Raw genomic sequence first — 15,026 nt, forward strand, 5'->3', positions numbered from 1 at the left:
ATGGGAGGTCCTGGACAAAAAGGAGAAAAGGGAGAGTCGTGTGATGTTGACTGTCCTGCTCTTGGAGCATTAATCTCTACAGTTCCAAGATTACAAAGTGTTGTTGGTACGTTTAGGCTTCAGATTAAAACGTTATAAACTAAAAAATAAGCTTTCGATTATTATCATTATCCATTATACAAGCGAATGATTCAGGTTAAATTTTATGAAATAGAATATGTACTGTAACATAGCATCAGTTTTTCACGTGTGCATGCAAAACTCTGAACGAGAATGTAAAATTAACCATGCCAACGCTAGTTTTGCCAAGGATTTGCACAACGTGTTGGTTGTACTTCATATTATGTAACAATTTACATCATGGGCTCATTCAGGCCCGGATTTAGGGGGGCAGAGAGTGCAGGTGCCCCGGGCCCCCCAACTTTTGAAGTGCCCCCTACGTGGAAAAAATGTGATTTTGTGTTATTATTATTTTTTGTTCTTTCAGCCTTTGAAGTTTCTTCAAAATGCTGTGCAGTGCAGTGCTGGATTAATGCTACCGCAGACGTAGAGGTGTGTTTTCGCGCTGTAGGCGCGAAAAAATTTTTGCACGGAGATCCTTATCTAAAAGTGCCCCGGGCTCCCCATCAGTTAAATCCGGCTCTGGGCTCATTTAATAAAAAAATCTGAAAATATGTTTGAAAATAATATTCGCATAACGTTGGTAATGATGTAGGGAGATCATCATTAGAAAGCTTTCCTTCATCACAAAATACAACCAATTGGAGCAGTTATAGTATTTTTGCTTTAGCCTGAATCGATTTTGAATGCATTTTTCAGGTGCAAAAAGTAACATATCATGTTTATTTTTCAAGATTCCATTGAAAATGTACCAAGAAGCTGTCTCGAAATTAAAAACAACAACAATGATGCTCAAAATGGAGTTTACAACATTAGAGATGGTTACAATATCAAGTATCCTGTTTACTGTGATATGAGCATCAACAACGGGGGTTGGACTCTGGTCGCTTCCATTCATGAAAACAATATTCGACGGAGTTCTGGAAAATGTACAATCGGAGATAAATGGTCCAGTGAGTATGGGAATCAACCGGGAACACAATCTGGTGGAAATGCTTGGTTTGATTATCAAGTCTTTGGAAACGTGGTTTCTGCAACAAGTGAAGACTACAAAGCTCCAGCTTATTTCGATCTCACAGCTCGGGATGTTATGATCTGGCAAGTTCCCAATGACACTCCTCTTCGAGCTTACAACTCAGCATCTTATCTTCAATATCGTACTAGCAATGGGTTCTTATCGCGGTTTGGTGGAAATCTTCTCAATTTATACAAAAGCCATCATCCTCTTAAATCTGGAGTCTACACAAAAGTCACTGGCAATGGACCAGCGATTCCAGTAACTTTCGATAAAGGAGATGGTGGTATGGTCAGAGAACTATTTGGTGACAATGTCAAACCTCACATCGATACAGGATTCATCGAGGTAAGCAAAAGTTACAAAATCACGTGTTTCGTAAGGTAAATAAGTGGTTTAGTTTAGGTTAGGATATAACAGAAATTGGAGTTTAGCATTGACATGAAATCATGTAAAAAAAACAAAAAAAAACTATAACCTACTAGTCATGTCATATTGCGATATTAGCGTATTTCCATGGGATACTTACGTATGACGCAGATGTTTGTTCGTAAGGTTTTGTTGCTGCGGTATTTTACTTGGATTCGATAAAACATAGCCTACCACGAGAAAAAAACGTAAACAAAGCTTGGCAACCAAAACTAGCCATCAAACATCGGACAAACACGGTCTGAAACTTAAACTCTATGACATCATATTTTAAAGATCATTCCAGTTGTCCAATCATGCATGCCTGATAGCTGTTTAAAGGATTCTTCAATATTGGAGCTTATCTATATCAGCTAGTATTTTCAATAATAGATTTGTAAGCACTATAAAATGTTCTGCCAAATTTTCAACTAGTGCCTAGGCTATTAATATATGCGCATTTTAGTTGTAAATTCAATTTCAATAAAATTGGTAAAATATATTGAAATGTTTTGCCCTAAATTCGACAATTTCAAAAGTTTTGTGGTGCAATCGAATTCCCTGCTTCCCACCGCCCACATCTATGCCGATTGCTGTCACGCAAGCAACCAACTTATTAAACGACGTTACAACACAGGGCTTAGGAAAACAGCAATTGAAACAAAAGGGACACCTGAACATCAAGATTTCAACAAATTTTGCCATGTAATCTGTTAGAGCATAGTTAATAATTAGAGTTGCTACTTCTTATCAGAGCATATAGAAAGAGTCTACACGCTTTGCAAAAACTGACAAAACTTACAAAAATAAATTTCTTGTGTCATATGGAGAGTGTGCAGCTAAATTTGATCTTATGTTTTACTTACCACTTTTTGCACTGTAATGTTGTTCTACTAGAATAAATCTTTATACGTTGATTCATAAAACAAAATTATTGTTTCAGTTTCGAGCAATCAATTACGAAAAAAGCGCCTACGCGATGTGTCCGGGAACAAAAGCGAAGTCAAGTCACGGCAACCTCGAGCATTCCTGCATTGGATCCACTGCAGACAACGTCGATGTCAACTATTGTGGAGATTTTTCTGGATATGTTTTTGACGGCTACGGAACAGGAGCGGGATGGAATGCAGACCTTAAACTAATCCAATCAACATATCTTGTGTTTTATCGATAGACACCATACTGTAGCATATGTTTTTGCTTGAAACATGCAGTTAACATGTGTAACTAAAGTAATGACTAGCGTAGCCTATAAAGACCATTTTTACGATGATTTAATATCATGAAACGTTGAATCAAGTAATAAGAGACTGATTCGCTAGCTTGGTGAGAATCAATGGCATATATTAATTATCATATACCTATCAATGCGTAACGCTCTTGTGTAGATGTTGACATGTTGTATTACTTACAAGCAGGGCTGTGGAGTGTGGAGTCGGGCGAAAAATATACGACTCTGACTCTTGGGTTTATAGCTGGTCGAATGCGACTGCGGCTTTAGTGTTGCCAGTTTTTTGTCCTTCATTTTTTTAAATATAAGTTCACTTAAGCTGTGATCGAAATTGAAACCGCCACTTTCACAAAAACTTACAAGGACACACATTTTTATTTTCTGGTTACAAATTTTGAGAGCGTAATGCGGAGAATTAATAAGCAAAATTTTGAAAAAAGATTGCAAACAAAAATTTTATTATTCTTCCTTTGTATCAAGTAGAAGTCGTTATTTTTTAACGACTCCGACTAGGATAGGTCAAAATCTCTCCGACTCCATAGCCCTAATTATAAGTGATAATATCGCGTAATATTGTAGAATTTCAAGATTTATATCCAGTCAATGCTTAATGTATCATGTATGTATGCAGTATAAAGTCATTGGTAAAAATAATACGTAGCCTATAAACAGGGTTGCATTCCTGGGGGGGCTCGGGGGGGCTGAGCCCCCCGAAATATGAAAAGGCTTGATGTAGGGGGGGCTCAGGGGGGGCCCGTTCAAGCTTCCATTTTTTAGCTTTTCTGGCTGAACAACAACTTCTCGACTGAACAAGTAACACTTTAACAGCTTTCTCACAGCAGAACTGCAAAAAAACACGAACATAAGTTGATAGCAATCGCCAATTATCACTTTTGTCAGAAACTCTCCAGACTGGGAATATCAACTTCGTAGTAGCTAATCGTCATGTCAGATGGACTGTTAATTCTCTACTTCAAATAAAAAAAGCTATTCAAGAAGGAAAGTATTCGTTTAATGAAGTTGTTAACTTGAGTCCCGGAAGTACAAAAAACAACTCCTTTAAAGGCACAACATTGAACCAGTTCAAAGCTCGACGAAGAGACTACCCTTCTTTTGATCGTAATCGGTTTATTCAAGCTTTGGTTGACAACATTGGAAGCAGGATGGTGGACACCAACAATGAAAATTCTGTGAAGAGCTTGGAAATTATTGTACGAGAGTTATGGCCTGCTGCAGTCGAAGTTCCATGGCAAGAAGGGGAGCAGAGATTACGAAAAATAGAGGAGAGATTTCATGTCATCACTCCTATTTCCGATTTTTGATTGTATGTTGACAATCCTTGTCATATACCAGATACGATAAAGTTGCTCAAGAACGTAGTACTAAACATGATTGCTATAAGTTCTGCTGAAGCCGAACGTGGATTTTCACAAATGAACTTGGTCATCACACCGCTACGATCACGGCTGACCATATCACTTGTTTCAGCATTGTTGTTCATCAGCATCAATGGAGCACCTCTTCATTTATGGAATGGCACTGCAGCAACTCAGAAGTGGTTGCAGACTCATCGGTCGGCTGTGGATATTCAAGTTAAGCATTCTAAGCTGCCCACATTGAATGAACTCAGATCTCTGCAAAAACTGTTTGCTGGCTAAAATCAAGGACTGTCGTGGTGCTTATAACTTAGCCCATAAAACCAAAGACCTGGCAGACAGGCTGTTTGTTTTGTGTAATCTCGTTTGCACCAACTTGGAATATGCTTTTGCTGTAATTGGAGTTTATTAAACTGTTCGTTAATAACTAAATGAGATTTTAGTGTAACTGTCACATTGGCAGCTTATTGGTTCTTATACAGCAAATCTGCAACCACAAGCGCTCATTTCAAGAATTGCATTTCCTTACTTGCCTATTGCAGTCAATGTTTTTGCAAGTGTGCTTAGGATTGGCTCATACAAATAAGTTTACAATTGAGTTAAGAGATTGGAATTAGCTCATGCAAATCGAGTTTCAAGTGTAGGCCTACGCAGTAAAAAAAAGCAAAGGAGATTGCAGTGTAGCAACCAAGCCAAATTTCAAACTTATAATTTTATATCGGATTCAACCACGTTTTTACGTTTTATTGCTTCTACCTTTTTTTGTACTTCAAGCTATGTTTTAGCATGGGTTGTTTTTCGACATGATGTTCAGAAGTAAAAACAAACTGAACACTGAACAGTGTTTCCTTTTAAAAAAGGTAAACATTGTTGGCTAACCTACACCGATTACTTATACATACTTTGTCAATAAACACAGCTAAGTGTTAGAGCCCCCCCAAAAAAAATTTTAGGAATGCACCCCTGCCTATAAATGCAGCGAAAGGCCCATTGATCGCCCATGTCCAACCATTCGAATTGGACTATTAACTTTCTATTTTTACCGCGTTCTACTCAGTCATCTGTGCCCTTCAATGGAAGACAAGTAGGCTAAGCCTAGCCTAGGGAAGATGCAGGAGAGTTGAGGCACAGGGAGAGTTGAGCCACCACTTCTAGCTGAAATTCTGTTTAACATAATTGCACCCTATTGTCACTAGTGGTATGAAAAAACGTTGTTGCAGCTTCGCTGTTGTCAAGAAGACTTCATGTTATAGCCACGGAAAGTTATCTTTGAAAATGCAAAAAATGTATCAAAAAGTAGATTCGAAAAATTTCAGCATTTGCTTAAAGAACTCTAGATCTATAAAAGATATTTAAATTACAAATATGGTGCAAGGTACCTTTGGAAAAGGTGATTGTATGCAACAATTACCAGGCAGCTTCTTAAAAGCGTTTTGAAGAAATCCGGGCTAAATTCAAAATGGCTACGATTAGGAGAGTTGAACCATCACGTCAAGGAGAGTTGAACCACATGGCTCAACTCTCCCTTTTATTTAATGAAAAATTTTGTTTTCTCAAATCTACAATTCTAGCGTTTAAATTGTTGTTTTATGCTTAAAAACGATAGGCCTATAGGCAGTGTTGGGCGCGATAACTCATTTTTCAGTTAAGCGATAACGATAATCGATAAACGAAAAATGCCTAAAGCGATAACGATAAACGATAAATCAAAAAAAAGTTAAGCGATAACGATAAACGATAAATTATCGCCGATAATGTCCGATAACGATAAAAAAAAATTTTCTTGATTAGCGCTGCCCCATTAGGGTGGTCCCGAAAATTTTTCTTTAGAATTTTGTTACAACCACCTTACCTTTTTTTTACATTGCCTAAAAGAAGTTAATGTGCAAAATTTGGTTAAAATTGAACAATGTTTAGAGGTGCCACAAAGCCATTTAATTTTTCTCTCAAGACACAATATAAAATAGTGTGGCTTATTAATTGTTTCTAAACCCTTCTGTACTATGTTATACTGTAATGTCATCACGACCTTAACAAATGTTTATTCCATGGGCATTGGGCCAGCTTTAACCAAGTTTTTTAGCCCAGCAACAACAGTTCTTTTTGTTGCATCTGGAAAGTTCTTGCGGTGATCTGCCATCACTTGAAGGAGGCATTGTCTTTGTTTCTCATCCTTTGTCAGAACATGGATATACTCCTGAATTAGAGCCACTCCTCTCTCAGCTGTGTCGTTAAGCACTCGAAACTGTGCTGCTTTCTTTTTTCCTGCAATGTAACCATCATTTGACAGCCAACCATCATTTGACAGAAAATCTGTCGACAAATTCAGAGCTTTGAAGAACTGCATAGATTTTACTGAAACAAGGTCTTCTATCTCACTTGCTTCAATTTCTTCCATCTTCAAGCTGGCTTTCACGGCACGACTACTCTTTCCAGGCTTTTTAAGGTTCTTAACCATTCTTTGCTTCCTCTCTTCAGCAACACCATCATCAAAGAATGCAAATGCCACAACTTCTTCACTCAGGTACCAAAGATGGTTGAGGAATTTTCTGCATGTCACTTTGGAGACACTGCTGTTGATGGAGGCATAAGCTTTCAAATTCTTCAAGAAGGCCAGGTCATTGGCTGGTGCTGAAACTGCTACCGGTGCATCAAACCAGGCTCTGAAATACACCAACACTGCGAACAGAACAACTTCTTTTCAACCTTTCTTTTGCTTTGCTGTCAGCTTTACTTGTGCCCGGAACATCCAAATCTTGAGAGAATAAAGGACCTTACTCATCCACCGTGCTGTGTGGAAATCTCCGGGCTTTCTGATAACCAAAACACCCTGATCTGGCAATTCACCAAGGAAGAGGATGATCAGTTCCAGAAATTCTCTGTAATCTTCTCTTGGTTGTTGTTTGCATAGATATTTCTTTGCAGACATCAACAAGGAATCACTTTCTAGTGCGATATAAATCTCCACTGAAGGTTCACTTGCTGCGGTTTCATAATCATCTTGCTTGAGATGTGGTCAGCGCGCTTGAAACTGCTTGAAAATCTCGATGTCAGGCCCTGATGACGGTCCCATTGCATTGTTGAATACTGCACCTATCACTAGTTCAAATATATGGTGCCGACACGGCAACCATAGAAGTTCCTTCTCTAGCTGGACCTCAAGAAGATGACATGCTCCATTCCTTTTTCCTGTGTTGCTGCTAGTTGTATCAAAACTCATTGCTACAACATTGTCTTCTAGTCCCCAATCATTCAGGACTTCTTTGACTGCCAAAGCCATCGATTGTCCAGATCCACTTGTCAACTTTGGTACAGCAAGCAACTTTTCTGTACCATCATACGATACAATCACTGGTAACCTATCGTATTTGTCCAGACACCCTGCTGTGTTTGGGATTAGCTTTCCATCCCAATGCACAACAACCTTAACTCCCGGGTCAAGAATGTCAAGACTGAAATTGTCCTTACTGGAAATAGCAGCTTCTTGTCTTAGTGACCTTCTTGACTGACGGATAGTTTTTCGATTAATGGCCAATTCATCCACATCGTGGCCTAAACTTTGAGCTGTTGCAGCAATGATATGAACAGCTGCTCTGTCACTGACTTTGGTTCGGTCCAGAGCTTGTTCTAGTCCTGGAGAGATCACATTCTTCGCTCTAGCTGTAATTGTACATTTCCGTTTTTTTGGTGTCTTCACTTCTGAAGAACTGGATTGTTCACACTGTTCAGTATTTTCAGACTCTGATGACGATGTTGAGATATCTTCTTGATAACATGCTTGCACTGCAGAAGATGATACTTTTGCCTTTTCAGCTCGAGCTTGCTCCTCTTGTTTCCGCTTGACAGTTCGTGCTTCTTTCGCAGCAAGTTCGTGATCAACTGAATCTAGGAAACCTCTTCGTCCATCTCTTTGTGCCATTAGAAAAGCACGGTCTTCTTCAATAGTAGTCAGATCCAGTGCTTTCGCGTGTGCTATGTCAAACAGTTTGTCAAGATCGGCACTGAACTTTTCTTCTTTCTTCATCTGTGTATCTGTTCTCCTTAAAGCCGCCTTCTGGAGTCCTTTCCATTGTAGAAATAACTTTTCCAGTCTTTCTCTTGCATGTATTTCTGTGTATGTTATAATCCTGGCTCTCTCCCAGAATGGAATACACAATTTGATAACTTCTTTGCAACTTTCTTTGATGGTTACCTTCTCAATCTTGTGGAGATGGAAGAACACGCTAAGGACTTCCCTAGCAGAAGGAAGCTTTCTCCCAGACAGTTCCTTGGAAGTGGGACCAATCAACCAAACATAGTTGTCCTTTCTGGTTTTGGGCTTTGCACCACCGATAGACCTACTACTATTATTACTGTTGCTAGCCATCTGAAAAACATAGAAAGAAAAACGTTCACAAAGTACACTACGATCAGCGCTCATCGTTTAAGGACCCCTGAGTGCGTGAAAGTTAACCTTCTGTCAGTCTATAAACTCCTCCTGCCTCGTCTTTTTCATAGAAGTAGCATATTCAATTTAGAACTGCAACTTGTTCGCTATGCTTGCTATCTTGCAAGTTCTAGGCTTCGCTTTCAAATTCTAGCCATCGAAGAAATTACGCAATACTCATTGATTTGGGTGTAAAAAGAATTTGCTTGAAGAGAAAAATTCTGCATTGGGGAATTTTAATTTCGAATCGGCAGTACCAAAAAAATATTTCGAATCATTAGGGCAGAGGTCGGCAACCTGCGGCTCCGGAGCCACATGCGGCTCTTTCAGCCCTCTGCTCTGGCTCCCGTGACTTTAAACACTGCGAGCTTGGGCAATACAAAAAAAATTTGTTGTAAATTAATAACTGCTCTAGGCTATAGTTTAAACTAGTTTTGTTGAAAATTATGACTTACAAATCCGTTTAGTATGTTTTTTTTTCACCAAGATTTAATGCTTTTATCTTGCTAAGAAAAAAACCATTTAGGACTGTTAGGAATAATGGCGGCTCCTCACGGCTTACAATGCATGTATTGTATGCGGACAGATTCTGACTTGCCCGCCCCGTCTGTGAAACGATAAAGAGCATATTGTTACATGATTTACCGCACAATTAATGTTAGCATTATCTTATACCTGGCAGTGTCACAGTGCAGTTTGTAGTAGCCTGTAGTATTTTGTAAGCAGTTAAAAGTGTCAGATACTCTTTGTTAAATATGTAAATCGCCATTAGTTATTAATCAGTAACTTTGGCAAATTTGCCAAATTATTGCCAGTATACCAGCGTTATCTTTACTAGTAAGCCTAGTTTCCGTAGTCTAGAGCAGCATCTAACTGAAAATCTTTTATTTAGTAAAGAGTTTAGAAACGATATTACAACAAAACAGTATAGTCTTGTATCGATTAATAATTAGCAATGGAAAAGTGTAAGAAGAGAAAAGTTGCGAACGACAAAAGAATGTTCAACCCCTCATGGACAGATTCATTTGCTTTCATTGCTAGCGAAACTTGCTTGCCGGTATGTTTGTTATGTGATGAGAAATTAGCAAACAACAAAAATCAAACGTTGAAAGACATTTTCTGAATAAGCACAATGTCTTTGCAGAAAAATATCCTGCTGGCGATCAGCGATAAAAAGCAGTTTTAGAACTTCGGCGGAGATCCGATCAAAGCAAAACTTGTTTCAGTAAGTGGATGAACTCATCCAGATTAAGGACTTCTGCTAGTTTTACAGCGGCTCGAGAGATAGCCTGTCATGGAAAGCCATTTACAGATGGAGAATATTTAAAAGAGACATTCATCAAGATATCAGAAAATCTATTCTCAGACTTTAAAGACAAGAATAAAATCATTCAGAAAATCAAAGACATGCCCCTCTCAGCAAAAACTGTCAAAGACAGAACTATAAGAATGGCAGCCAACATCAGTTCTCAACAAATTTCGGATATCAATTCAGCCCAGGATACTCTATTGCCTGTGATGGTTCAAAAGATGTCAGTGATGTTGAGCAAATATCGCTGTTTTGCAGATACGTAAATTCTACTGGATTAAAGGAAGAATTGATTGAAATAATACCACTAAAAGGTCAGACGCGAGGTGAAGACATCTGTGGGGCAGTTTTAGACTGTCTCAAAACAAAAGAAATATACACAACTCACTTGGCTTCGGTCGCTACTGATGGAGCACCAAATATGATAGGAACGCAGAAGGGGTTTGTGAGTTTACTTCAGAAGTCTTTGGATAGAAAGCTGTTGACGTTTCACTGTATGTTACATCAGGAGGCATTGTGCGCTCAAACATTTCCCGAGAGTGCAATGAAATGATGAATCTCGTCATTCGAGTATTAAACAAAATAATTGCACAAAGATTAAACCACCGACAATTTCGTTCATTATTAGATGAACTTGATAGCACATATCCAGATCTGCGGCTACACAACAATGTCCGATGGCTGTCCCGAGGGGAGGTACTGAAAAGATTTGCTGTGAGTTTGGAACACGTAAAAACGTTTTTAAAAATCAAAGGGCTCTCTTTTCCTGAATTGGATCAGCCAGATTGGGTAGAAAAGTTGCATTTCATGGTGGATATGACATCGCACCTCAACACGTTGAACAAAAGCTTGCAAGGAAAAGGTAGCACAACCCTGCAGATGCTGGAGGAGGTTTTGGCTTTTGAGCGCAAGATGACAGTGTTTGCCAGAGATTTACAAAGAGGTACACTACTTCACTTTCCCTTTCTAAAAGAGTTCAAAGAAGCACACAACCAGTTAAATTTTGTTTACTGTCAGCAAGCTATCATCGATATGCAAACTGTGTTTCAACAACGATTCTGTGGTTTTAGGAAGGAAAAAGACACGTTATCCTTCCCTATTACCCCTCTGGAAATCGATCCATTACTGCTGAATATGACTGCATTCACAGCTGTAAGTCAATCTAGTCTTGAACTTGAACTGGCCGACAGCTGACAAGGATGTGTGGGTATCTAAGTTCCGAAGCTTGAGAGCTGACCTTGAAGATCTTGCTCGCCAGAAGGCCACGCTTCGTCACAACCACAAATGGAGTGACCTTGAAAAGCTTCAAAAACCAGACAAGCTCGTGTTCGATACGTGGAATGCCATACCTGACTCTTACATGAACATGAAAAAATATGCATTTGGAGTTCTGTCGATATTTGGATCAACATATTTATGCGAACAAAGTTTTTCGGTCATGAATTACTTAAAAAATGAACAACGCTCACGCCTAACAGATGAGAGCTTGCAGTCCCAGATGAAACTCAAAGTGTCATCTTATCAAGCTAATGTAGATGTGCTGTGCAGTGAAATTCAGGAGCAAATATCGCATTAGCTGGGTGAAATAAATGATTATTTGAAAATGTATGTTTTTTCCCAATACTGTGCCCGTAGGTAGCCTACTAAAAAGTGTTGTGTTTAATAGTCAGGCTTTGTTTGTTGAAATTCTAGAATATTCGCATGTACAAAGCAAAAATTGAAAGAAATTCTACATGAAGTGTAGGCTATAATTACCTTTGGTTTTAGTGGCCAACTCGACAGATACATGTTATGGCTCCGAATAAGTCTTAATTTGAAGAAACTTGGGAACATTGGCTCTTTTAATGCTAAAGGTTGCCGACCTCTGCATTAGGGAATCGTATTAAATCGAAATACTGAAATAAGCACCCTTAACCCGATTTGCAACCTCGTGTGGCACCTCTAAATATTAACCAATTTTTCTGAAATTTAGCTTGTTACCTTCTTTTAGCCTATGTAAAAAAATTGTAGGGTGGTCGGAATGTTTCGAATAAAAAAAAAATTTTCCATACATTTCGGGACCACCCTACTGCCCCATCCCATGCAGCACGAACTGTTTTCATCAACATGACGAAAAATCGAACATAATATACTGTGAAGGGACAAAACTTTTTGTAAGTTATGCATGAATAGAATCGCAACAGCGGCAGTAGGTATCGAATCTTCAACCTCTTGATCCAGAATCAAACCACTGAGGTAACCGCCGTGCTTTTAATTATACCTTTAGATACCAGTTGGATGCTTTTATCAATTGAGTTACACTACCGCTTACGTGCAGTAGGCAAAATAATTAAATCAAATGAAAATACCATAAAAAATTCCAAACTTTGTATTTTGCTTTCTACGGGCTGTTTACAGCAAAGTCAGCAATAATTGAAAAAATTCCAAAAAACGCAAAATGCTTGAAAATTTATCAGTAATCTTAAGCGTTATTGGTAGTAAAAATGTGCATACTGTGAAATCCATCAAGCTTGTCAAATTAGTCGTGTTTGTTCAAGAACAATAACATAATTGTCGTAATTTACTGATAATTTCAGATAAATTTTTTCTGTTTTTTTTGTGAACACCATCATTAAAGCAATGGCAGAACGCTGAGTTGTTGAGATAAGAATTACAATATAGGCACTGTATTATTAGTGGGAATAAAGATATTTGATTGAGCGTTGGCTATGTCGCATAGGTAAATCGTCGTCGTATCCAGGCTTACGCCCGGTGGTTGAAGATTTAGATTAAGTAGACGGGAAGGCAAGGAAGCCAATCTTCTTGTCCACTTTCAGGCATGCCTTTAAGTGTCCTGCGAAAGACAGTGTCCTGCCTTTTCGATTGCCGTTCCAGCGCTCTCACCACTCGGCTATGAAAGGTTATACTGTATTGAGCATAATTTTACCACGCAACTCGATGCGCCTATTGTCATGCAAAAACTACTAGGCTACAAGATGCAATGATGTCGGTCTGCATGTCAAACGCTTGAATCAATATCATATTCTGTAATGACTTGTTTTAGTGATGGTGGCGTGAAAGATCATGTTTCCGATGTAAAAGCGGCCTCGTATTGCGACAGTTTCATAAACCACTTGCCAATTTCTTTCGCTTCGCTTCAAAGGAATCTGTACCGCCTGTGCGCTTACATTTTAATTGTAAAATTCACTCGCGATTATCGATTGCAGCAAAACAACAAGAGACTTGTTGCATGCATTTCATTGCATTGCAATTTGCAACTCTAAAAATTATTGTGTTGTCAGGGCCGTCGCTGCAGGGGGCGTGCCCCTCCCATGACAACGACCTGTGCACACACACTTCAGGCACTGAAGAAGAACTGGTTTTAATTTTAGTTTCATGAACTAGGTGGCTAGTAAAAATATTACTTTTCATGGTCTTTCGGCTTCCACTTTTCCACTAAAATTTATCGGCGATTAATTATCGGCGATAATCAAATATTGCCTTTGGCGACAACGATAAACGATAACTGAAAAAATAATTAAGCGATAACGATAAGCGATAAAAATTTATCGCCGATAATTATCGCCGATAAATTATCGCCGATAATGCCCATCACTGCCTATAGGCATACTTGCTTGCAGCAGTTAATTATTGAAGCAAAAATATCAAAGCAACTGGACTTTTGCTTCAACCTATTTGTTAAAACAACCTCGCCAATCATGCAAATGTTTCAGGCGTTGTGGTGAGTTCTACAAAAGAGCCCGAGCTATCTTTGCTGAATTATTTGTTATACTGGGATTGAATAGGCTAGCTAACCTAACGGCTTATCTATTACATGGGTCATCAATAATTAACGTTACAAGAGATCCAATTCAAAAACTGGCAAAGAAAGCGAACGTGGCCTATGGAACCATGTTTACAGTTCTCAAGAAGGATTTAAAGATGAGCCCATTTAAATACATGAAGAAACAGTTGTTAAATACTATTGAGAAACGTCTCTCCAGAGCCAGAATTCTGCTCTCACGCATTGAAGGAGGCACGCTGCCAAACCTTGTGTTCAGCGATGAGAAGAAATTTGATGCCTAGCATCATTTTAACAGTCAAAATGATTGTGTTTGGTCAAGAAATGGTTACATGGAACCCCGGGTAGCCACTCGGAGACAAGGGGCGGCATCAGCAGTGATGGTGTGGGCCGCAGTCAACAAATCAGCAGGAAGGAGTCCATTGATTTTTGTGGACCAAGGAGTGAAATTGAATCAAGAAAACTACAGAAATGATATTCTTGAGGTTTCATTGTTGCCTTGGGCAAAGAAACACTTCAAAAAAATGTAACTGATTATTCCAACAAGATTCTGTCCCTTCACATGGAGCTAAGAGAACGCAAAACTGGATTTCAGCTATAATGTACCGTTCTTCATTTCCAAGGAAGAATGGCCTCCTTCATCCCTAGACCTGAACCCCCTAGACTTTGGTATCTGGCCTTACCTGGAGAACAAGGTTTCGACTAAACACAACCAAAGTTTGGAAGCGCTGAAGGCTAATCTAATAGGTAGAGGCCACGTCTTTCACGTGATTGGCTTGCTCGGTTTCCATTGTAAATATCATATTAGCCGTATTGCATTTCTTGTATCCAAAATTGTCCTGACGTTTTTCTTCTCGTTTCTTAATATATCGCTCTAAAGTGGACCTGTTGTTGACCCCAAATTCGTTTGCAGCTGATCGAATCCAGGTGCCACGTTCATTTGCTTCAGCAGCACGCTGGAGATCTTCTTCAGAGCCACTACGAGTAGACATCCGGGTGTATTTTGTGGCATACTGCTTACAAGCTTGATATTTTCTTTTAAAAAAGTATACACTCATAAAATTCTGTGGTGCATAAATATACAGCACTTTAGGCTTACAGATAGCTTACTGTTTAACAGAAAAAGTCATTCTTAACTGCACTGATTGTTTGTAGAAAGCAAAAATTATGACTCACAAGGTTTATGAGGCTTTTGCAGAACATTGCTACTCTAACTTTGAACTTCTACATTACATGGATCAACTCTCCTTATCCGGTTCAACTCTCCTAAACCCTATGATCAACTCTCCTGTAGGTGCAGGAGAGTTGAGCCATTTGGCAAAACTTTTTTAAAGTTAAATTCTGAAAATACGTTTGATAT

General features: G+C 38.9%; 1 protein-coding gene and 1 pseudogene across 2 annotated transcripts; both read left to right on the forward strand.

Annotated features, from left to right (window-relative positions):
- Nucleotides 1–2,717, forward strand: LOC145778917 (intelectin-1 pseudogene; annotated as a pseudogene). Its single transcript, XR_014290496.1, has 3 exons — nucleotides 1–106; nucleotides 855–1,483; nucleotides 2,487–2,717. The product of XR_014290496.1 is annotated as an intelectin-1 pseudogene (transcript).
- Nucleotides 2,718–10,701: 7,984 nt separating this feature from the next.
- Nucleotides 10,702–11,461, forward strand: LOC145778918 (general transcription factor II-I repeat domain-containing protein 2-like). The gene is made up of 2 exons (XM_082590509.1): nucleotides 10,702–10,828; nucleotides 11,076–11,461. Exons 1-2 carry the CDS (start codon nucleotides 10,702–10,704, stop codon nucleotides 11,459–11,461), a joined length of 513 nt encoding a protein of 170 aa, XP_082446635.1.
- Nucleotides 11,462–15,026: the final 3,565 nt, after the last annotated feature.

Source organism: Aplidium turbinatum, chromosome 10 (genome assembly GCF_918807975.1).
Source record: "Aplidium turbinatum chromosome 10, kaAplTurb1.1, whole genome shotgun sequence".
In the NCBI taxonomy this organism is placed as follows: Eukaryota; Metazoa; Chordata; class Ascidiacea; order Aplousobranchia; family Polyclinidae; genus Aplidium; species Aplidium turbinatum.